This window comes from Heloderma suspectum, chromosome 1 (assembly GCF_057233095.1).
Source record: "Heloderma suspectum isolate Gila_16-S chromosome 1, 16-S_ref, whole genome shotgun sequence".
NCBI lineage: Eukaryota > Metazoa > Chordata > Lepidosauria > Squamata > Helodermatidae > Heloderma > Heloderma suspectum.
This window is the reverse complement of record NC_139458.1, coordinates 81,023,443-81,048,652: the sequence shown is the minus strand read 5'-3', so window position 1 is coordinate 81,048,652 and position 25,210 is coordinate 81,023,443. Positions and strand designations below refer to the sequence as shown.

The 25,210-nt window shown below is 44.9% G+C and overlaps 2 protein-coding genes across 3 annotated transcripts in view; both read right to left on the bottom strand.

Moving 5' to 3' along the window:
• The window catches only part of MYBPC3 (myosin binding protein C3), a 110,061-nt gene extending 103,213 nt beyond the window's left edge, over positions 1 to 6,848 (bottom strand). The window contains exons 1-2 of the mRNA XM_084848975.1: positions 6,746 to 6,848; positions 4,360 to 4,419 (exon numbers count right to left, since the gene is read on the bottom strand). Coding sequence (XP_084705101.1) covers positions 4,360 to 4,419; positions 6,746 to 6,848 — 163 coding nt within the window. The remainder of the gene's footprint in view (positions 1 to 4,359; positions 4,420 to 6,745) is intronic.
• Positions 3,833 to 25,210, bottom strand: part of SPI1 (Spi-1 proto-oncogene) — a 34,717-nt gene continuing 13,339 nt past the window's right edge. The window contains exons 3-6 of one of the 2 annotated variants that reach the window (XM_084849686.1): positions 21,621 to 21,714; positions 12,233 to 12,453; positions 9,001 to 9,151; positions 3,833 to 7,204 (exon numbers count right to left, since the gene is read on the bottom strand). In XM_084849686.1, the coding sequence (XP_084705812.1) occupies positions 6,888 to 7,204; positions 9,001 to 9,151; positions 12,233 to 12,453; positions 21,621 to 21,714 (783 nt within the window). In that variant the 3' untranslated portion in view covers positions 3,833 to 6,887. The remainder of the gene's footprint in view (positions 7,205 to 9,000; positions 9,152 to 12,232; positions 12,454 to 21,620; positions 21,715 to 25,210) is intronic. The other variant, XM_084849695.1, reaches the window with a different exon arrangement.

Genomic DNA, 25,210 nt, shown 5'->3' with positions numbered 1-25,210 from the left:
CAGCCCTCCCCCTTCCTCCTTCGCAGCTCCACAGTTGCAGAGGCACAAAGAAGCGGGCTGGTGGAAGCCGCGCTGATTGGTGGAAGGGAAAGTTGCCTGGGGCAGCGGCGGGGGGGGGGAGAGCAGAGGGGCAAACATGTCTACCGTGAAGCAACTCATTGCCTTCAGTTCCACGTCGCTGCCCCTCTCACTTTAAGTATCGAGCTTGAGAGTGGAGACGTTCAGCTACAAAGGAACACAGCTGAGAAACGCTGCATGCCTGTGGATTCAAAGCTGCGCAGTTGAGAAAGCGTGGGTGCCAGGGCAGATGATTTTCATAAACATCAGAAGCACTCCATTGGGCCTGTGTGTGTGTGTGGGGCGGGGAGCCTGTCGATTGGGCAGTTAATAGACTACATGCTACTCGCTCTCTCCTCCTCCCCAGCTCCGCACTCTCTGCTCGCAGCGCCGGCTCGGTCTCTGGAGGCAGCGGCTGCCTGTTTGCCTGCCTGCCTCAGAAATGTGTATGTGGGGTTTGTTATGAACGTCTACTCACAAGCAAGTCCTACGTCCTAGTCGCGCCCTCTCCTCCCCAGCTCTGTGCTCTCTGCTCTTCCCAGCTTGGGAAGCCCACTTCTACTGCCCCAGTTGTTAATTCCCAGCACTAATACTGCGCAGCTCCTACCGAGCAAACAGTGAAATCGGTGCCATGTAGATGCGGCCCTAGGCAAGTAACGTTAACAACAGTAAGGCGAAGGGAGGCCCTTGTCTCCAAGTTTGGTTTCAGCCTTTCTGTCACAGTTCCTGTATTTTGCGTGTGTTGCGTCTGCAACCCAACATGGCATTTGCCTTTTTTGGAAGTATGTCATCTTGCTGACTCATATGCAACATGTAATCCAGTATAATCCCTAGGCCTTCTTCAGTAAGGCCAAACCACAGTCATTTTGTGGTTGTTTATTTCCATGTGTAATATGGCAACCTCTTACAAGGAATTGATGTCTAGATCATAAGAACGTGGGAAATGCCTTGAAGGATCACACAAAAGGCCATCTACAGCAGCCATCTAAAGCAGCCTCAACCTGGTGCCTTCCAGGTGTTGGACTACAGCTCTCATCATTCCCACCAGGATGATGGGAGTTGTGAGAGTCCCAGATTGGGAGAGACTGGTCTGAAGTACTCTGTGTCTAGGATGACTCTGGAAGCTCACAAGCAAAACGTGAATATGATGGACTACACTTGGTTTTTTTGGTACTCAGAGGTATACTTTCTCTAAATATGGAGATTCTTTAGGTATAATGAATAACATAATTAATTTCTATTTCCCTTTTGTTTGCCTAAGTTTTTAATGAGCAATCCGAGATAGTGGCCATCATCTTATATTGTTGTAGCAAACTCCGTATGTTTTGTGTGTGTTGTGTGAAGAAATAACAATCCTTGGGTCTCTGTTTTCCGGGGGGCCTCCTTTGTGCCTGTTGTAGGGTGGAGGCAGGAAAGTAATGAGACGATCTTCCTCTTCTTTCACATGAGCAGTTCTATGCTAACCTAGTTTGTTGCCCACGCTGTAGCACAGGCCCTGCTTGGGAACCAATGAGCTGCACCCAGGCCCGAGAGCAGACCTGAGGAGAACATTTTGCCTCTGGTCTGCTCCTAGGCCATAAATAGGGAACCTAGGTTAGGGCCTTGGCATTGCTGTTGCCAATGCTGACTTCCCCACCTATGCAGCCATCCTAGTCTTAGTGGTGCTCATTACCTTGCTAAGGATAAAGTTTAGCCACTGGTTGATGGGGCTGAGAAATAATTTTACCCGCAGGTGTGAGTGGACTCAGCGATGTGGGCTATGCCTTCTTCATAGCAACAGTTGTGGTTTAATTGCAGTGATCTACATTTCCATCACAACTTTTTGTTTCAGGAGCTTGTAGAACTGGGCTGGATCTGTAGCAGGGGTCAGCAGGGGTGGGCTCCCTTCTCCCCACTGAGGGATCCTCTTAAGAGATCTTGGGATGTCACTTCAAAGCCCTAGCTCAGCCTGGGGAATGGCATGTCTGCCACACACCCATGGTCCTGGAACAGTCCACAGCATTGCTTTGTCCTGTTGAATGCTTGATCTTCCTGCCACCCCCAGCAACATCTCCCAGCAGGCAGGCTGGGCAGTGGTATTGGTCAGCAGTTGAACTGTCTGATGACTGGATCATGGCCATATGACATGCCAAACTCTGTTACCTATAATGAATAAGCGTTGTGTACCCATGCACATTCCTGTTGTCTGTCTTGAACCTACCAGCTAATTTCACTGGTTGACATCAAGTTCTAGCATTCACTGGTTGACACCAAGTTCTAGTGTCTCTCTTTCTTTCCACACTATTCAGAATTTTATAAACCTCTGTTATATCCATCGGTCTCAACAGTCTTATTTTTTCTAATTGAAAAAGCCTAACATGCTTTAGGAATGATTCTACAACTAATCCTACCATGCCCATCATCTGTATATCTATGGTTGGTCCAGTGATGTTTTTGTGCCCTGGGGGAGGAACACACTTATCTAGTGTGATCTAGTTGGGGGTGTTGACATTTGGGATGGACAAATCTGTCAATTTTTGTTTCTCTTTTTCAAACCTTAAGTTTGGTTCATCCCAACCCTTGAAACTATTTTTTGTTAATTCTCATGAAAATCCGTATGCACTTTTTTGTGCATTTCCCCTAATACATACATTTTTGGTATGCATTTGGCCTAATATACAGATTTTGGGAAGAAGTTTTCTTATATAATGCATTTGTATGTTATTTTCACTAATATACACATTTCTGTGTGCATATTTCTCTAATATACGCATTTTTGTACATATTTTTGATTGGAGAACTGCATGCAAAGTGCTGAGAAGTATGAATTTTGAAGAATAACTCAGTTTCAGTTCACATATTCGTTCTGAAGTGCAAAATTAGGTAAGTTTGCATTAAAATGCAAACCAAACAAATTTCTCCTCCATCCCTAGTTGCTATTTATTATATATATACATATACACACACACACACACACACACACACACATATATATGGGCGAATATAATTATACATACTAACCAATCACCATTTTGCCCTATGCTTACTTACATATTTAATAAGTGGCATAGCTAATGATTACAAAATAATTTTATGACATCTGAAAAATAAAAGCTTTTTTTTTCATTCTAAAATAGCTGCTCTTTACACTCACAGTGCCCAATTCTAAGCTTTGTGAGCACTCTGGTTCTTACAGAGAGCTCTTCTCTGTGGTAGGACTCCACTCTCTCCCATAAACGGAAAGGGGAGCCCTTGAATATAAGGGAATGGAATATGTGTCTGCAAGAATAAGGAACTACTGGATCACAGTAGACCCAATTCACATGATCACGGCAACCCATTGTGGCTTGTTTATGCCATGGTGAGCCACAGCACATGCCAGGTGGGTTTTGAATATTCAAGCTGTTTTTGTGGCTTGTCATATCATCTGAATCCAGGCATTAGGGGTTGTGCAAGGGTTAAACAACCCTCACATAACCCTAGAACAGCCCATGGGTTACGTGAAGGTTATTTAACTGGCACACAAGCCTGGCCACCCAGGTTTGCACAACATAACAAGTTGCAGCTTGAATATTCATAATGGCCGCCGGCATGTGCCAGAGCCCAGTACGTTTAACCCACAGTGGCTTATTTGATAGTGTGAACTGGCCCAGAGTTTTGATGGAATGATTGACAGACTTGAAAACTGCAGCTGGATAAAACATGAATGTGTTGAAAAATGCAGCTGGATAAAGCATGAGGTTCCCTTCACAGCTTTGATCCAGAAGTGGTCAGACAGATGGAAACTCAACCAGTCACAGATTTAATATTTTTAGAAACCACATTTTGAAAACTAAGAGGAGGAAGAGAAAAAACATCTCAGGTTTGAAATGAAAATGGATTAAAATTAAATAGTATATCCATTCCAGAATGCTTTTAAATGTTTTGTTTTTTTAAAGATAGTCTCTTCATCCTACTTTGACATTACGTTTCCACATTCCAATTCAATATATAATAATATTGGCCCACTTTACAGGCCTCTCGTGAGCACAATATGATAAAGACTGAAGAACAATCAGTGCTATATACCCAGAGCATGGTCTGAAGGCACACGAGGCAGCCACTTTGCTGAAGCTAAGCAGGTTTGGGTCTGATCAGTGTTTGGAGGGGCCACCACCTGGGAACTGCATGTAGCCACCTTAAGTTCCACGGTGGAAGAAAGGTGGGATATAAATGTAATAAATAATAATAATAAATATGTACTATACAGGTGAAGTAATGATTATTTCCAGTCCTAACATTTCATTGCAACTACTTTCAATGTAAAAGAAAGTTGGAACTCACAAGGGATTGAGTGGGAAGGAATTGAGCTGCACAGGATTCTTCTGTTCCTTTGCACTCCTCCTTACTTCTCCTCATAAAACAATTGAGAGAGGGGGTCAGGCTACCCAAAGCAAAATTTCTCCTTGTATTCACTTCAGTGGGAGATGGCCACCCTCCACCCCCAAGGTGATGGCAGAGGAGGACTTATCTCAACGAAAGGGCATGGTTTTTCTGAGCCCAACTCTCCCCCCTTTGCACTTTGGGGATGGAAGTAGGCCACTTCTCATTGCTGCTGGAGCAATCATGTGTGAGAAGGAGCAGAGAGGATCCTGGGGAGGCCAGTGTCATCCTCCAAGAGCTCCGTGGACATGGTGATGGCCTCCTAAGAATCCTCTTGCCTGGAAGCTCATTGTGTCAGACTCAGCTGAGGGAACTATGCCTACTTTCTGTCAGGCGACACAACAGCCCCACAGGTCCAAGAGTGCCTACATGCTGTCCTCTGTGGCCAGGGATATTCTCCAGAGCATGAGGGCAGGTGCCATGTACAAACCTTGCCCTGGGTGGAGAAAGGGGGACCATTCTGACACCCTCCTGTTTTTCTGCATGGACCACAGTTCTCTACCACTGACAGACACTCTCCTCCCCAGAAACAACCCCCTCTCCCTCCATTAAGGCACCCAGGGTGTCTGCACCCAAACACCCCTCTTTACAAACAGAAAAGAAACCATGTAGAAATCATACTACTGGGATTGAACAGAATCAGAATTATAGGATCAGAAGGAAGCAGTGGAGGCTGGTGACTCCAATGGCAGTGGGGTTGAGTATCCACTCTTGAGTTTCAGTCAGAATCAGTCAGAACTTTAAAGGAGCTCCTTTAGAGTTCTGACTGGTTCTGACTGAAACCTGGAGTGGATTTACCACCCTACGGAGCTAGCAGCCTCCACTGGAAGGAAGGGATCCTCCAGTGCCACTACCAGACTAGTAGCGGCAATCAGTGCTACCACTCTGGTTTTTACTGTTCCTTTGCATGGTACAGGTATAAAGCACATATAGCCCAAGGTGGGGTGGGGCTGACAGAACACACGTTCTGCATGACGAAGGGCCCAGGCTCAATGCCTGGATCTCCAGGGAGGGCTTAGAAAGACCCCTGTCTGAAACCCTTGAGAGCCTGCCAGTCAGTGTAGACAATGCCGACCTAGATGGACTCAATGACCTAGATGGACTCAGTTTGACTCAATATATGGCAGTTTTCTATGATCTTAAGGATTTGGCATCTGGGAATATCTTTTCCTCTATTGTTTTTTTGTTTTGTTTTTTAAGAAAGGAAGGAAGGATATGGTGATCAAGCAAACAATATAATAACTCAAAGGTCACCACTGAAGAGATATATGGATCAGAAATATTGTGACAATCAATCACTGAAAAAATTTTTTCCAAGTAAATAATTCATTGCATATTACAAATTGTTTAGTTATGTTTATGCTTGAATTATTAATAAACCAGTTTAATTCTCTAGAAGGGTAGTTGTGTTAGTCTATTGCAGCAAAAACAACAAAGAATCTTGTGGCACCTTAAAGGCTAACAAATTTATTCTGGCATAAGCCATTAAGGTGCCACAAGACGTTTTGGGCTTTTCTACATGAGGCTGTTAATCTTCTGCATCTGCTTTAGGTTTTGTCACAGAACTGAGATCTGAGCACTGCATGAGGAGTGTTTCCTTTCCTGCTTTTCTGCTACATAGCTTCTAGGTGGCACTGTGGTATAGCACAAACACATGAGTGGAAACAATGTTTCCTTTTGCAATCAGAAATAATATCCCATTTTCCCTGCTCTAAAAAAAACTTGCCAAAAGTGCTGCTTACAAACAGAATTAAAACTGGAGGGTCACGACATCATCTAAAAAACCTATAAACAACCATGAGTAGGGTATGTCGTGCACACAATAAATGCCTGGTGTACAACAGTTCTCAGTTGTTTAAACCAGTTTAAATGTGTGGTAGGTAATGCACTCAGTGATTGCTGGATTTACTCATGAGTCGTTATGGATTAATACAAAGAATATGCCTTCATTATACCTGACTTTATTAAATATTTACATGTTATTAATATTTGCACAGTAAGATATGTTTCCAAGATCTGCAAACTTCTCTCTAGCCATGGAGAAATATAGCAGAGCCTGTATTAATGCTGGTTTAAAAGCTGTAAGCTAAGACAGAGTCTTTGAAGGTGAAACAGTACTGCTTGCGAAGGACAAAAAACTTTGTCCGCTGCATGTTTTAATTACAGCACAATCAAATATTTTCTGAAAAATATTCCTTCCTTTAAAAAAAAATCCCTACTGTGTCCAGCTTGTATAGAAGCAAAGAAAACCAGTTGGAATTTCAAAGCTGAAGAAGGGAATTCGTACCAGAGACACTGGACGTTGAAAGCCTCAGTAAGACAGGCACGAGGGCATAGGAAGCATAGTAAAAGAAGTGTTCAGCAACTCTGCTGCTAAGTCCAACCCACATGTCTCTATTATTTGGTTTATCAGGATTCTGTGCTCTTACTCAAAGAGGATAGTGCTTTCTATCAATGCCGCTCCTTCCCATCACCTCTCCACTGAACTGGTACGTCAGCTTCTTCTTGACTTTCTTGACCTCCCCAGTCTTCCCATAATTTCGCAATGCCCGTGCCATCTTCTGGTAGGTCATTTTCTTGCGGTTGCCTTTCTGAATGCCCCAGCGATGGGCCAGTGCCTCTTTGTGCTTGGAGGAGAATTGGAACGTGCCCTTTTCCTTATCCACCCACCAGATGCTATCCTTCATATCTCCACTCCGAAGCAGGTCGAGAAGAAACTGGTAGAGTCGGATTTTCTTCTTACTGCCTATAGGAAGAAACAGAGAAAGCCATGTGTGAGGTCCCTTAGTGGGAACATTGGAAGCTGCCTTACACTGAGTCAGACAATTGGTCCATCTAGCTCAGCATTACATGAACTAGCAGTGGCTCTCTAGGGCTTCAGGCAGGTTTCTTTCCCAGCCCTACCTGTGAATGCCAGGGATTGAACCTGGGAACGTTTGTGTGCAAAGCATGTGTTCTACCGTTGAACGGTGGCTCTTCCCCAGGAGAGCTATGGCACTTCCTCTTTCACCAGAAAGGAAGTGTTGATGCTGCCCAGCCTCTGGAGGGCGAGGGGAAATTACAGCTTTTCCTTAGTGATGTCATGGGCACCCATAGGTGTCCATGACACTCACACAAAAATGTATACCTATATCATGGTAGTGCTATGTGGACTTTTCGTGAGAGGGGACATTTTAGATTTGGCCACTTCTAAAGGAAATATTAAAACAGATTTAATGTTCAAAACATTTTAATATTCAAGTAAAGCATTTTGAAACTGCATCTATTATAGGTAGTTTGCAAGGCAAGCCGAACAGGAGCCACGTTTAATCCACATGAGAAAATTTACATGCAAATGACAAGCAGTTGAAGAACAGATAGATGTTGACAGATCTGGTGAATAGAAAAGCCCAGAATCTATCCATCCCAAGTTGTTATTTTAACAGCAACATAGCTGTCACACTGAGCAGCAGTCTGGGCTCCAAGTCAGATGAAGAGGAGCCAACCGGATCTGTCAGACCCATGGCTCCAGAGGCAGAGGTGCTAGAAACTGACCCAGACCCCAGCATCATGACTAGCCCTGGGTCTCTTAGATCTGAGGCCCTTGCTGGCTGAGGATTATGAGAGTTCTAGTTCAATACATCTGGAGTGTGTCGGGTTGTGGAAAGCTGAATTAAGGTATTGGACTGAAATAGATTCCTGGACCAGTATCCTGTTGAGGAGTTATCAAAAGCCTGTATATCCTTTTCAGGCTTCATTAACAGCTTTATTAAAGCTATTACATGATCACATACAGAATATTCAGTGCATGGTTTGAATTGTAGCTGAACCTTAATCGCAACCTTCCCTAACCTGGTGCCCTTCAGATGTTTTGGACCAACTTCCATTCGCCCCAGCCAGCATGGCCAATGATCCAGAATCCTGGGACTTGTAGGCAGTGGAGGCTGGTGGCTCCGATGTCAGTGGGGCAGTGAATCCGCTCCGGGTTTCAGTCAGAACCAGTCAGACCTCTAGAATTCTGACTGGTTCTGACTGAAACCCAGAGCAGATTCACCACCCACTGACATTGGAGCCACCAGCCTCCACTGGTTGTAGGCCAAAAAGTTTGAAGGGCACCAGGTTGGGAAAGGCTGCTTTACAAAGTACCACAAGCCAAAAAAGCCAGGCCTCTGCATCGGGAAGCTGACAATCCATATTTCAACCACAGAGAAGGCAACAGAGGGAGGGGAGGAAAGGGAGAGGCAAGTATAACAAGGAGTCACATGAGTAAATCGGTACATAATAGCAGTGAATGAGGACAAATGGGATAAGCAAAAGTCTTCATAAAAAAGCTGGGGTTTGAGGAGAGATTTGAAGAAAAGAGAGAGGTAATACCAGGTAGATGCTCTGATAAAGACCTCCAGGCATGAGGGGCAACAAGGGAGTCACTTAAAAAAACAGGAGGTTAGTTCCAGATAGTGGGGTTGGAGGGGAAAGTGTCATCACAGGTAGGGAAAGAAATAAAGGCAGAAAGGTAGAGTGGGGCAAGATGCTCAACACCCACTCTGCCTTTTATTTGCCAACCTGCTTCTCCACTCATAATTCCAGGAACAGGTTCCCCGATATCAGTCTCCCCATCTGACACTTCCAACGGGGGACTCTGTCTCTCTAGATCTTCTTCATCGGAACTGCGCTGATGAGAGGGATACACGCACATGCGAGGCACAAAGGTAACCTGTAGGAGACAAGAGTGCTGGAGGTAAAGAGTGTCAGAGGAAACAGCACCAAGTGAAAGAGAGAGGCAAGAGTGACAAAGGACGGAAATTAGGGAACGATTGATTGATTACATGTATACCCTGCCTTTCCATTTCTATGCTCACAGTGTGTACAGACATACTTTAAAAAGAGGCTCACAGCATTGTGCATATGGTTTGAGCTCGCTTTTAAACGTATATGTAGCTGTAGCCTCTCTTTCAAACACTTCATGAGTAGCTGCAGAAATACGTCATTTCGAGCGGTGCACTACCAAGCCAAGTCACAGGGTAAATTTACTGGCAAAATGACAGGGTACAATGTTGCTGGAAAATGGCTCTTTTTTCATATATACTGCCCTGTTTTGCTTGTTTATAGAAGTAAATGCCTAATCTTTGACTTTGCTCATATGTACAGGAAATATGTGACAAATAGGTCTGGAACAAAAAGGGACACCTTGAAATATAAGATAAGAAATAGCACTGTGTCCATGACTCAGGCTGCCCAGCGGGTCAGGCACTGGACATCTGATGTTTTTCTGTTGATGTTGAAGTTATTCCGAAACACCTCAGTAAAGAATGCGCAATTGGGTTGCTTCAGGGGTACAGTGACGGGCGGTTAATGACTTGGCAGATTGACTGGAGATGATGACTATGGTAGGAAGGACTGGGATTGGGTAACAGTGTGTGCACATTTCCTGCCAAATCTTCAAGTGTAAAACAACTGACCTTAACCACGAAGTCACACACACTGAGCACTTTATAGTTAAACAAAACAGCAGCCTAGGAGACAGGGGAAAATGGAGAGGCAGGGTCTAGATTTGCCACTAAAATTTAACCTGAAGGGAAATTCAAAGCAAAGTTCCTCTTCATATGAAACATTTGGGGAATGTCAAGGGAAGTCAAAAACTTAACTGAGGCTACTGAAATGTCCCAGTGGTGGGGCTTGACACCACATTTTGCCTAAAGTGACATTCTGTAGAAATTTGGAAGTTTTCCTCAGGTGAAACACTGGACATATTTTGAGGCAAGCCAAAAGAGCTTCATTAAAGCAAGTGAAAGTTCTCCATGGTGTTTTGTACATCCCTAATATTGAATGCTGTCAGTTGAGGAGGAGTCAGAAAGGAAGGGTTAGTGTGGGGAGTCACAGAGAAGAAATACAATAGAGATATGCAACAAAACACAGTGTATGATCTACTGTTACACATTTAAGAAAAAAATCAGCAAGAAGTGATTTTAAAAGGATCGAGAGGGTGCCTAGGATGCATGTCCCCAGAATGAGAGAAAAAAGAAGAAGAACTTGTAGATTCTGACTTTCAAAAGTTGCTCAGACCTACTGGCATGACCCTGTGCCCCCTCTCAAGAGAAACTCCATTCCATGCTCTCTTTCCTCTCTGATATTTAGGTCAGAATCTATGTTTCCCATATTTGCTTCTTGCATGTGTGTGTCTGTATGTAGCAGTGGTTGCATCAGTGTTTGAAATTCAGTGTATGTGACATTACAGTGTCCAAAGGTATTACAAAATAAGTTGGAATGTTCCTACCAAGGCTTTTGAAGAGACTGATGCATTGTACTTTCTACATTCTGCTTTTTCCTCAGAACTACTGGGCCCTGCCACTTCATGACTGTGGGACTCATTTCCCCATTACTTCTTTCCATACCACTGTGGTAGTGTTTAGATGTATGAACCATGTGGTCAAAATGTGGCTCCTTTACATTTCAATGGTCCTCTGGCAGGTGGGAGGACAACGTTCACCTGGGAATGTTTACCGCTTCCTATTATTTTAATTGTTTACCCCTTCCTATTGCACCCTTCCTATGGTTTTCCTCTAGTATCATCTAGATAGCAGGCTATGGATTATTTTTCAAGAGGATTCAGTTGAAGCCATTGTGGGTTTCACATCTGGACTGAGTAGGAAGATAGCATTGTGATTCATGCCTTTCTTCTTTTTGGTGACTGTGCTCTGTAATCAAAAAGAAACTCCATAGCTACAACAGTGTAGCTATAATAGCTCAGTTACTCCCAGTAGTGGCCACTGAATACAGCTGCATTGTGCGCCAGTGTCCAGATAAAAAGAGCTACTTCCCTATGTAGACCACCCTGGGAGGAGAGGAAGGTGGGGGTACCCTTATCTTATCCCCTCTGTGAGGGGCAGGGGGAGACATGGGTATGTATACAGTTTTGAATGAAAAAGGTTAAGCAGTTCCTTCTACCCCCATCGAACCTCCAGTAACAGCCAATGGGAGCTGGCAGATTGGCCCTACCATTAGGTAGAGTGAGGCAGTTGCCTCAGGTGGCAGAGGGTGGGAGATGGCAGCAAATTGTTGGAGGACAGAACTGTGTGCCATGTATCCTGTTCTGTGCCTGCCTCCTAAGCAAGTCTGCTGCCTTCAGATGCAATGAAAGATGCTGAAGACAGATTCAACTGCCACTCCAGTTGGCTTTGTACATGGAATGGGAGGGGACACCATCTTGTCCTTTGTCAGGCAGCAAAATGTCTTGGGCCCGCCTTGCCTCCTGGAGCTAACAGCAGCTTCAGTAAAGGGATTTTCACTGGGACCCCAAGCAGGGCAGGAAAGGTTTTAAAAAGCCCTCCTCATGACCCTGATCCTGATCCTCCATCATACCTGCCATTGCTAGTAAACAACAACAACAACAGGTTTAGCATGCCCCTTACATTGACAGCCTCATAAGGCTGCGTTTTTGTGTGGTTTTAAGATGACAGGGGAATGTTGTACACTGTTACAACCTTCCCCAACCTGGTGCCCTCCAGATGTGTTGGACTGCAGTCCAACCCATCTGGAGAGTGCCCGGTTGGGGAAGCCTGCACTATTACGTCTAACATCTAGTTTGAAGGTCAAACCTTCATTTAAAGTGGCCACTCTGTTAATCTGAGTTAACAGTAACCACTTCTATTGCGTATTATCCAATTATCTCATTTCCTATAACATTTATCTCCAGGGGCTCCTTCACTTATGTTTGGCTGTCATACTAAACTTGGAGTTAAAAAATTAAAATCAGAAAGACTTTTTACAGAGCTACATATCTGGGTGTTGTTTGTACCTGGTGGCTGTGGTTGAGGCCAAGATGGGTGACAGGGATCCCAGAATCTAGAACGTGCATCTGTTCAATCTCCATATGCCGGTAGAGTTGCTGCAGCTGAGGCGGCTGGACGCTTTGGAGCTCTGCAAAGTGGTTGTCTCCGAAGCTCTCAAACTCAGTGTGCAGGTGATGGGGGTGATATTCCCAGTAGTGGTCTGACGGAGATAAGAGCAATTCACCTGCTAACACAGAAAAGAGAGAGTCAGCCCTTTGTTGCTGCAGAACACTAAGAACTTGCTTCTGTTTCATTCCACACAGAGCTTGCTTCCATATGGAATACATGGAATAGGAACTGGATTCTGGGGCAAGATTGGGGTTTCTGCAGAATTCAACAGGGTAGGCTGCTGGTTCAAGCCCAGCAAAGCGCCATCTGCAGGATCCAATGACATCTGCCCCCCTAGCAGACTGACTTACTGGAGACAATGAGCAGCAGTAGCTCTGCAATCTTCAGAAGCAGCTGTGAGCTGCTCACTATTTACAATCTACCACAATGTCGTGTTATCCCTTCACTCTGAAGCACTATGGGAAACGTAAAATGATGGGGGACTCATAGCCACCCACTGTCAGGTCAAACCTGAGCTGGGGGAAATGGGTTGGTGGATGGGCCAAGCATCTGATGGCAGGCCTGAATCTCAATTTTCATTGCGTGGGGGTGGGGTGGAGGTGGGAAGCAAGCTTCTAGTCATTATGGTCAGTGGCAGGCTTAGTGGTTAATAGCTCCACTTGCAGCTATAGTTATACTAAAAGTTATTTCCATGTAGCACAGCTGTGCATCACAGCTCACGTGCCATAGGAGTGGCATATAGCCTTGAATAAAACTAGAATAACTAAACAGTCACCATACAGTGGTAAATTAGAACCACTCTGCATAGTGTATGATAGCAAACCAGCTGGATGGATGGACACCTGGCTAACCAGTATAATTTGGTATCACACCATCATTGCCCAGACAGACCACTCTAAGGGAAATGTGTATGAATGCTAAGCCCCATGAAAGTTTCATTAGTACAACAGCCAGAGGTCCCTCTTCTTGAAGCAGATGAACAGATCTATTTTACAATACAATGTATTGGCACATTATGAAGTGAAAGAACTATGATCTTGTCTGAGGCAAGAGACTGACCTAGGGATGTCAGAACTCACCCTAGTTCTGGTTCTCCAGGCACTCACCGAAGCAGCACCCCTGCTCGCATCCCGCCGAACCTGTGCTCGAGCCACCCACGAGTTCGGTGAATTCCCCAGCGCTCACCGCGAACCCATTTGGTGAGCACTGCCATTTTCACACCTTTGCTTTCTGCGTAAAACAGGAAGTTAAAAAAATGTATGCTCAAATATGTGCATTTTGGAGCTGGGAAAGCTAAATAAGTGCAATATTAGAGGGATTATACCTCTAATATTGCGCTTATTTAGCTTTCCCAGCTCCAAACTACGTATATTTAAATATGCACATTTTAAAAAATTCCTGTTTTTCCTAGAAAGCAAAGGCGCGAAAATGGCAGCGCTCACCGAACGGGTTCGTGGTGAGTGCTGGGGAGCACGAGCGGGCATGAGCGGGGGGCGAACAAGGATAGCGTCTTGGTGGGCGCAGTTCGGGGGTCATGGGTGGGGGTTGCTCAGCGAATTCCCGAACCCCGAACTGCGCTTGCGACATCCCTAGACTGACCTGGTTTGCATGACACAACAACCCACCATGGTGGCTTATTGTGTCATCCGAACCCGGTATGGTTTCTGCAGGGTGGCTTATTTTTCACGAACAAGCCACCCTGAGCACCTATGGCTTGTTTTAGGGTTGTTGATACCTATGCTGACTTGTCATGTTGTCCAAACCTGGTGGGGTAATTTCATTGTGGGTTGCTGGGAATGGCAAGACAGTTGCTTAGCCAGAGCAGCAAAAAAACCCTGCCTCTTGTCACAATCTGTCTCATGCTGCTTCCAGCCTCCCTCACCAGCAACTGCCCCTCCACCAATGCCCAAATGGCACTTTGCAGTTTTTAAAGTTATTATCCCCCCCTCCGTTCTTTTGCAAGCATGCAGGAGCACAGATATCCTTGAGGACAAACGGGGATGGGGACACTATTTCCCACTTGGCGATGCAACCCTTCTGCTCTGAAGTGTTGAACTGACACTTCTCAGTGTCCTCCTCCCATTCAACACTTCTCTGAGTCTCCAGCAAGTCCAGAAAGGGGTTATTGGCTCCCTACCACTTTTTGTGAGTCCTTCTCAGGGCAGTTACTGCTGTTGTGCAAATTTCCCCTCTGTTTACTGCCCAGCCATTAAATTTGCACAAAATTTACTCTCCATTTACTTCTCAGACTCAAAATTTATAAATTTTAAAAAGAAATATATAAAAATAAAACTCCTGTTTGAATTACTGCAATATGTTGTACATGGGGCTGCCGTTGAAAAAGGTGTGGAAACTTCAGTAAGAGAATATGGCACAGAATATGGCTGCAAAGGTACTAACTGGAACCAGGTGTTACAAACACATTATGCCAGTATTTAATCATCTTCATTGACTCCTTGTCCTTTTCTGAGCTCAGTTCAAAGTGTTAGTTTTCGACCTTTAAAGACAGTAATTGCTTGGGACTTCAGTACCTAAAGGATCATCTCTTTTCACATGTATCTATCTACCTGTGGCCTGAGGTCATCCTATGAGGCCCTTCTCCAAGTGCGGCCACCAAACAAGCAGGAGGCCTTGCATAAAAGGCCACTTTCAGCAGTGTCCCTCCCAGGAAGGTCTGCCTGGTACCTATTTTAATGTCTTCCCTGTTCCAAAAAAAGACCTTTTTTATTTTCCCAAGCTTTTTCATTTATGTGGTGGTTTAGCAATCTTTGTAGGCTGAGTTGTGAGCTGTCTATGGGCTTCTTCACACTGAGCTTTTATCCTGTTATTGAGGTTGCTCACTCATGGAAGTTTGCAGGCCCTTTAGATGACGTCATGAACCTCCAGGGCGTCTCCTACACTAAATGACCTTTATTCCATTTTTAAATAGATTGGAGATAATGAGGTATCAAATTGCCCCACTTGTGTTCTACTTGAGTTCCCTCTGTGAAAAAGGAAAAGCCGCAAGAAGAGGAGCTAGATCCATGAAACATATGGATGACTCAGATAAGGGGGAGAAGGAGGGGGGAAAGGGGAGGGGAGAAGGAGGGGGGAAAGGGGAGGGGGAAGCATGGGAGTCCGTCGTGATCCTGCATTTAAAACGGAAACAGAAAGCCCCCTTTTAAATGCGGGATTTTAGGCTGGTGTAGAGATGCTCTATGTGTTAAAGCAGTCATATGACTGCACAATCATTGTTGTGTGTCACGTTCTGAACGGTTCCCCTCATTCCACAATCTCAACGTGCTGATATTGTTGAATGAGCTCTAGCATGGCTTAGCAGAAGGAGCACTGTAATTATGTATCACTGCAGTTAATCACTGTAACCACACATATAATTATAGATGAATGTAAGAAGCTGCCTTATACTGACTGACTCAAACTTTGATTAATCTAGCCCAGCACTATTTACTCTGCTTGAGAGTAGCTCTCCCGAGACTCGGGCAGATTCTTTCTTTCCCAGTCCTCCTACCCAAGGTGCTTCCAACTGGAGATGTTCAGGACTGAACCCTGAGCAAGTAGAGCATGTGCTCCGTCACTGAGCTTATTGTCCTCTCTAACATTTTTAAATGTTCATTATATTGCTGTTGTTCCTTTTCTCTAGCTTCCAACTCTAAGAACATGGAGGATAAGACTCAGTGGCTACTAGTTATGACAACTATACGCTACCTCCAGTTTCAGAGGCAGTTTGCCTCTGAGTACCAGTTGCTGGGGAAGAAGCTGTTGCGCTTGTGTCCTGCTTGTGGGCTTCCCATAGGCACCATCTGGTTGGCCACTGTAGGAACAGAACGTTGGACTAGAGAGGCCTTTGGTCCGATCCAGCACAGCTGCCCTTATGTGGCAAAAGGGTGAAGGCTTTTTTGCTCAAAGAAAACATCACTAGGAGCAAGATGGCTTTTTAACACTGGAGTCATTCTGAAAAATGTCGTGTGAAGTGAAAGAGGATGTGAAAGAATTCTTTGCTGTAGAGACAAGGACAGCATTTTTCTTTAATGTCGTGAAAAGGTTGCAGGGAGGACAAGGCTCACTTCCCTCTCCTTAGTCATGGGGATCAGGGGAGGGGATATTTATCTGTTGGGATAAGGAACCAAGGAGGGATCTTCGCTACAACGGAATGAGAAGCACGTTGGAGTATTATCCAGATTTTCAAGAAATCGACAGCAAGACATGAGGCAAGAAAAGTTGAGTATGCACTACCTAAAGCCCCACTTTTCTTGCTTCATGTGCCCCTGATGGGCCAAAGCCAATTTCATGAAAAACAGCATCAACCCCGTAGGTTCTGCTCAGCTAATGAGAGAGTTGTTCCCACCTCTCTCCATGCTCCCCTGCTCAGGGAAATTTACTGGAAGCCCTGAAGTAAGCCCCTGTAGTTTACCCCACACCAATCCCCTCTCATCCAGCATTGGAGTGAATCCCCTTCCTGTATCCAGAGAAAAAGCAAACCTCGTAGCATGATCCCCATGAAGGCTTATTTGAAAGTAAGTCCCATTGAACTCAGTGGGGCTCACTCCCCTGCTTGAGATGGCAGGGGAGCGAGATTTACTTCTTACTGGGGAGCAACACTTACTTCTGCGTAAACATGCACACGGGCAGGGGGCTTCACAGAGACTCTCATCCAGCATTGGGATATGTGAAAGATTAAAGATTAAGATTGCGCTTTTATGAATGGAGAAAACAGCCTGCATTCTATGACTGAATCAAGCCACTATCCTGACACATTGGAATTGCGAGACTGTGCCTTTAAGAAGGGAGAAAATGGCATTATATGAATAAGCCGCTATCCTGACCCATCAAAATAGCAAAATTGCGCCTTTAAGGGAGAAAACAGCAGCACAGCTCTGATTTTCTCAATGGGAAAAAAGATGCTAGAGATTCTCAAGGGAAAGGTGTTTTTTGTTTTTTTTTAAAGGGGATGGAGCGAGCGTGTCCTTCGGTCTGTTTGTTGTTGCTTTGAGGGGGTGGAGGGAAGAAGAGCTGTGGGCACTGGTGTAATGGGAGCAGGAAGAATGGAAGAAGCAGGGCAGCAGTGGCCGAGGGGAGAAGAATCTGGAGTTGGTGGTTCTCCTCAGGCACCCCAGAGGGTTACCCAAGTTCATTCTGAGCAGGTGCATATAGGCGGGGAGTTACTTAGCCCTTGACCACCAGTTTTGAAAAAACAAGCAAACAACCACTTGCTATGTCTATTATAGGAAGAGCCAATCTCTCTCTCTCTCCCCCCAGCTCTCTTTTTTCCTCTTTTCCTAACCAGAGCGCTGGACGTTTTCTGGCTCCTAGCGAGCCCAGAAGCTTTTATGAATGAGAAAGGCAGGGTAGATACTCTGACTGGCAACAGTAGTGCCAATGGGGAAAAAGGGTGAACGGGGAGGGGAGGAGGGGAGGAGGGGTGGCCCCACCCCTTTGGCCACCTCACTACCAGATCACAGAGGCACGCCAAGGACTGAATGCGGAGGGATGGGGCATACTGCCTCAGAACTGTCTGGGAGCCGCTTTAAGTGAAAAATACGGAGTAAAAGGACTTTCAAAAAATGCGTTCTGAGAGGGATGTGGCTGGTTGGCTGCAGATTGGCCATGATATCATGGGCATCCCTACACCAGCCTAAAATCCTGCATTTTAAACAGAGCTTTCTGCTTCTGTTTTAAATGCAGGATCACAATGACTCCCTTTTTCATGCGCTTCCTTTCCCCCCACCCCCTTCCCCCTCCTTCCCCCCCCCCCCGTATCTGAGACTTCCATTATCTTTCATTGATCTCGCTTCTCTTCTTGCCACTTTAACTCTTTTCACAGAGGAAACTGAAGCAGAACACAACAGGGTAATTTGATAGCTCATTGTCTGCGATTGATTTAAAAACAACAAAAGGCATTTAGTGCAGGAGACACCTTGAATGATTACAGTGTCAAGTAAAGGGCCCGCAAACTTCCGTGAAGGAGCAATCTCAATCACAGGATAAAAGCTCCATGTGATGAAGCACCATGTGTTGCAAAGGATCTCAATTGCTCTCCCTTTGCACCAAATAGCTGGTGTAGATTGCTCCCAAGACATGGACGAAAGGCCTTGTTTTGTTACCCACGTCTGCTCTATAGGAAACCATCCCTCAAGTGAGAGGGCTTTACCTTTTCCTGCCTTTGGTTAAGTATTAGTTACTAGCTAGATAGACATCAGACATCTATGTTTCTTATATTTCTGTCCTGATTTCATCAGGCTTTAACAAACGTATTTTTTACAAAACAATCTGAAATCAAGATATACGTTGTGATATATGCTCATCACCAGTCTTTTTTGTAAGGTAGTGCTCCCCCTGCCCACTTAACTCCCACATGACTGGTATATGTTGAGTATTGCTTTAGCCTCTCTCTCTCTCTCTCTCTCTCTCTGTCTTTCTTCAAAATGTTGTCAAAATTTAATGTTGACAGTACTGAAGAGATTTAGCTGCAGAGGAGAGGCTGAAATATAAAGAAAGTGAAAAGCGAAGAGGCATAGAAAAATTTAAATACAGTTTATAGTGAACCTTTCCCTCTCTTTGTTCAGAGGTGTCTAACCCTTCTCATAAGAACATAAGAAGAGCCAGGCTGGATCAGGCCAAGGGTCCATCTATTCCAGCATTCTGTTCACACAGTGGCCAACCAGATGCCCATGGAAAGCTCACAAGCAGGACATGAGTGCAACAGCACCCTCCCGCCCATGATCCCAGCAACAGGCATACAGAGGCATACTGCCTCAGCATCAACATCATTTTATAAAAGTGAAACTCGGGTCTTTTGTTTCTTCACTTAAAACACAGAATTGCAAATTGCGTATACTCTGACTGTGCAATGTCTTACACATGGGAGCACATGAACAGGGAAGGTGTTCTGAGCAAGGGAACCCTATTTTTTGTAAACAGCCTGCAAACTTTGCTGAAGGGCAATCTATAAACCTTATAAATAGCGCAGTATTGATGCTGCTGCACCCAGAACTGTTCAAGATGACAGCCCACCGAGAAACCCATTTTAGTTCAGGCAGCCAAAGAAGGACCAATTAAGACATCATCATTTTGAGGATGTGGAAGTTATTTCTTAGTCAGCAGAAATGGGAAAACAGTCCATGATTTAAAGCCCCATTTAAAGCCCCATTCCCCATTCTCTTCTAGCAGGGCTCGGCCTGCGTTACTTCAATTACAGGCACAACAAGAACAGCAGCGATGATATTCTGGGTATTAGATCGTTGGCTATCTAGTTATTATTGCCACCTCGGAAATGCATGTAGTGCTGTTGCTAAACACACTGTTATGCCTTAACAGTTTGGTGAACCAGCTTCTGTCAGGGAACAAACAATGGCAAATGTTTTGGCACCGCAATAGCCCTGTTCAGGACTTTCCCTCCATCCAACTGTAAGTGTGTGGTGGGGGGAGAATGGCCCTGCCCCCTCCATCTTGTCCCATGCTGGGCTGCCCCTCCCAGGGGGAGAACATTTGTAAAGAGAAACCTGCTAAATGTGTGTAGCTAGCCTCTCCTCATGAGCCCTGATCCCACAGGGCTCCTAATCGTGGGGAGAGCCTACGCATGACACGTACAGCTGGCTCCCATTTACAGACATTTTCTCCCTGCTCTCTTCCTTCACACAATTATAATTGTGTGGTGGGGAATGCCTAAATTGGGGTAAATGGTTGGGAGGAATGTCTGTTTCATTCACTTTCAGGTAAGAGGAAAGCCATGGGAGGGGGGTGTCTCCACCAGCAATTTACTCTGAGGTGGCTACATTTGGAGGTCGTTAGGGATACATGACGTCATGGCCATCCAGCAGCCACCCCGGAGGGAAACCCCGTGTTTCCTGAGACTGCTTAAAGTCTGATTCTTTTCCTCAAGTCGGGTTCTCAGCAGTATAGTTGCTGTGTGCCCCAATCCTTGTATTTACCTTGGGTATGCTAGGCCTGCCCAGGGGTGTGCCTTTCACTGTGACCCCAGTCAAGGTGTGTTTCCTGTGTGTTTCCCATCTCTGCACAAACCAGTTAGTGTCTACTCAGAAGTAAGTCTCATTGTGCTCAATGAGGCTTGTCCCCCGAATACCCACATCAGGATTTACAGAGATTCCCTTCAGTTGAAATGGAATAGTTTAAAGCACATTCCCTAAATGCTCTAAAGGGAGACTCTGATTCTCCATTGTTTGGTTTATTGCCTTAGGAAGTAACTACTTCACACCTTCGTTATAGAGATCCTGCATAGTATCGGTATGGTTAGAAAGGGGGCTGGTTTCCCATCCCTATGTTCTCTCCCCCCCCCGCCTCTTTCCCAGCACAAGCATGTGTGTGTCTACTCAGAAGTAACACCCATTGTATTCAGTGAGGCTTGGGGCTCATTGGGAGGCTTGTCTTACAAACGCACACAAGGGGAACTAACTACTTCACACCTTCCTTATGGAGCCTGGAGCTGGGTGGGGTTGCCTCTGTTTGAGCAGCCCCTGCCACTCAGATGACATTCACTCCAGCCCCCTCACCCGGAAGTAAGTTATGTGAATCCACTTAGAATGGCGCGAAGTACACCCTCATGGAGCCCTGCCCAGACCAAAAGCGACACCTACAAAAATGCGGGTGAGCCACTCCTCCCTTCTCCTTCCATTGTCATGGAGACAGCGCCCAGGAGAAGAGTCGCAAGATGCTAGTTGACTCCCATCAAATATTTCTTAATGCAGCCATTTTATCCACAATGGAAATGGCAGTAGAGGATGGGGGATGGGGGGCCAGCAGAACTCTTCCCTTCCCTTCCCTTCCCTTCCCTTCCCTTCCCTTCCCTTCCCTTCCCTTCCAATCAAACACACACAATCTGGCCTCAGAATGTTGTTCTCCCAGTTCCAAAGATGTCTCTGTAGCAAACAATCCCATCCTCATTACCAAAATATTTTGTTGTGGAAACAGCAGGAAATAATCTAAGATACTGCTGTGCCTAGCTAGGTAGCACTTATTTATTACAAAAATCTCTGGGAGATCCAGGCGAAAAACCTGGACTGATGCAATGAAAATAATCAAACATCATTCGTCTTTCAGCCGAGCTCACTGTCCTTGATATGCTGTTGCATCAACTAACTACTTCCAGAAAGCAGAGTGCATAATATATTAACTAAAGCTAAGTGCTCTAAAACTGCTGGTATTACACATTGTGTCATAAAGCACAACTGCTGAAAAAATGGGCAAGAGACAACACACATCATTCCTCCTTCTCCAAATGTCCATAAACCCTTCACTCTGGTATTCCCAGATGGTTCACAATTTACTTACCACCGTGACTATCTGCATCACTGTTGAGATACTGGTAACTGTCATGGGGTGGTCGGTAGATGTCTGATTCATAGGATATCAGATCTTCAGAGGGCTACAGAGAGAGGAGGAATTGTTAGACATGAGCAACATTTTATACTTCACCAGTCAAGAGGAACAGGATACCTGAACATTGTAGGTATGAACATCTACAGAAACAATGTACTTCAGTCAGGGGAGAAGGGGCAGGTGTTTTTTAAAACTTTGCAGAGCATTTACTGCATTTTTAAAACTGACCTTTCATGTAGTAAAACATAAATTTGGCCTTGAAGCTTCTGTAGCCTGCTACTGCAACAGTATCAGTTCTGCAGGCCTTTCTTCCCAGTCAGACAAAGAGCATTTTGGTTATTTAATAATAGTTTTTATTTTCATAAATATAACATACATTCTGTTCCAATATCAACTTATAGTACATCATCCATTCAAGATTCATATTTTTGTTAAAAAAAAACAAACTAGACCCCAATTGCATTTGAGCCTTTCTGCAATAGTCCAAGAAGTCCCTCTTCAATATTGCTGTTGCAACAGTACCTTGTCTATTGCCCCATTTGCATGTACTGGCAGAAAATTGTGGGTTAATCAATTAATCCACAATTTGCCATGATGTGTGCTGCTGCCATTTTGAATATGCAACCTTCGATCGGAGGTTATTCTGCAACATGCAACGCTGGACACTGTGGATTTACTGCAAAATAACTGCCACAACTCAGTTCTAAAAAAAAAAAAAGATGGAAGGACCACATAGAAAACAGACTATAATGATCTGACAAAGATGTCTGGATTCTCCCCAAAATGAGAGTGAACAAAGGATGGCAATTCTAAATAAAAGTGCTATTGTGGAAGCAAACTATATTTCATATAAGTTATAAAAACCCCCAAAATAAAAGTGTATTAAACAATAAATGATACAATCCTATAAAAGGTGGGGTACACACATACACACACATGTTAACATAAAGAATTTGCAGGCTTTAGATTAAGGGAAAGGCCTTTATTCAGCTGTGGGTGTGCTCAGCCTGCCTACTCTTGGCAAGCTACAGTAAGTGAGAGGCCCTCCAGACTTCCTGCGCCAGGGATGTCCTGTTCCTTTACTTGATCCTGAGTCTTTCCACTTAGTTCTATTACCTGTTATACAGCTTGCCTCTTTTTCTTCTTTAACAATAATCCACTAGAAATACTAACAAATATTTACTATATGTAGTTACAATCCTTAATGCCTTACAGGGTATCCCCAAACACTAACAGGAGTACTGTAAGTTCAGTGATCTAGCCAGCCTGGAACAGGAGCTTTGTAGCACTGTTTGGGGTTCGCAGAGGGGTAGGGTGGTTTCAGAAGGGAGAAGAGGAAAAGGAACCCCTTTTTTCCTTTCCCACTGCACTGAAACCTTCCCTGCTGTAGTATATAATGCTAAAGGGCTCAGATTTGGGCCTCAGCCCTGAATCTGAGTGCTTTATTCCTATTCAGTGGTGGAGGGGGAAGTTCTGGAGAGTTGGAAAGGGAAAGGGTGTACTTTTACCTTTCCGTCCTCTCAAAGTCTCCTTTAACCTCATGGTGCAAATCCCCAACCCTAATGCACACCTCCAAGAGACTATAAGACATTAGGGGCTCATGGAGGACAATTCTTTCATCTTGCCCTGTTTTCCATTCCCCTCCTGGGGCTCCTTCACATGGAGCTTTTATCCTGCTATTGAGATTGCTCACTCACAGATTGCGGTTCCTTTTCACGACATCATTAACCTACAGGACACATCCAGAGGTATTTCCTGCTTATTTTGTCACAAAAAGATCTGGAACTAATGAACCATTTTTAAAACTCGGAATGTTACATAATTAAAACAGCCACTAGATGACGCTGCTTCATTGAATTCTATGGAACATTGAAAATTAAAAGCTCACCCTCTCAGCAATCACATGGTTGCTGTCTCGGAGCCTGTGATAAACGCGAAAAGGCTCCAGAACAGGAGGACTGCAAGGTTTTTCTTTAGTGTAAAGGCAGCCATACTCCACATACATCCTCAGCTGCCTTCAACATTTCCTTGGTCCTGGAAGTCACTCAGCATATGTACTTATAGGGTCAGTTTAAGGCTTTAAAAATATTTCTTTTTCTCCTTCTGTGTACCTGGGGAGTGCCCCCCGAAGAATTAAGAAACAGCTATGTTACTTTTGGGGTGTGTCATTTGCCTTCCAAAATGATAGGCACCACATTGGAGCTGTAGATTAGGAAGCATGCAATCTCCTATGGATGATAAGCTCCACACACTATCAGTATCCTGAACGACGTTGGACAAGTGCTCTCTGAGCCAGGGAGTCTTTCCAAACTTTTCCTGTGGTGGGGATGGGTTGCCTGGCCAACACCATTCATATTGCTATTGTTATTTTGTTGCAATGATCTCCAAATTCTTGCATTCACAGAGGAGGAAAGCAAACACTACTGGAAGATGCAGAAGAATCAGACCTGCTGATGAAGGACTGCAAGGGAATTCTGGGTTTTCCCACACACAAAGAAAGTATTTAAAGGGCCATGAAAGGTTACCCAGGGCCTGTCCCATCTCAACTCCACCTCCCCACATTTCCAGCGAAATTCATTGTGCGCTAGTACAGAACTACAGGAAGTGAAAACATGAAGACAAGATTCCCTGTTAGTCTCTCAGAGAAGCATTCTCAGCCTGGTTCTGGATGCATCAAGATGCCTGGTTCTGAATGCTTGGTTCTGGATGCATTACCTCCTTGGCAGGTAAGCAGAAGACCCACATCTACAGCAGCTGCGAGTGCCCCCATCACTGCTCTTGCTGCTGGGGTCTCCAAACTGCTGGGTGTGCATCTGTGAATGGTGATGATGTGCAAGGTCAGCCCAAGACATTTCCCTGCCTGAGACGGAGCAGCAAATGGCACTCCTCCCACCCACCCCCAAATCAAGGTCTCCATGGAAGGTTTCCAGGGCCAGCAGAAACCACAGAAAGCAGATGTGGTCTGTGCAGAAGGAGGAACCTGACTGAGACATGGCATCTTCTAAATATGGACGAATCTGAACCTTTTCAATAAGCACCTTGGGTTTGATCTCTAAACACAGCACTCACTACTTTCAGGTAGCTATGCTAGTTGTTGAAAACGTAGGTCAGATCCAATAAGGTATTCATCCTTGTCTATATACCACGCCACTAAGCAGGTCACTGAAGATCCTTGCTAAGGCCTCAGCATTCAACATCTTGTTCAAAACTTCCACAAAGAAAAGTTTGTCCAGGGTCGATCTTCTGAGCGGGGCCGCACATGGAGTGGGGGAAATGTAGCAACTCTGCTTCTTCTGTCATGGCAGAAAAAGGCAAGAGATGTGAGTTTCACCTCAGTTGAGACCTGGGCTCAAGGGCTAATGCAATGAGTTTGAGGCAAGCCATATGAGCCATCAGAATTCATAACCTAAGCCAGGTGATTGTGGAGGGAGGACAGACTTCCTCTGTTTTTTCTCAGTCCATGGACAGAGAGAAAAAAGCATTCCCTCCCATTGTTTGCAATGGGAGGCAGTACATTATGACCAGTTCTTGAGATGGTATAA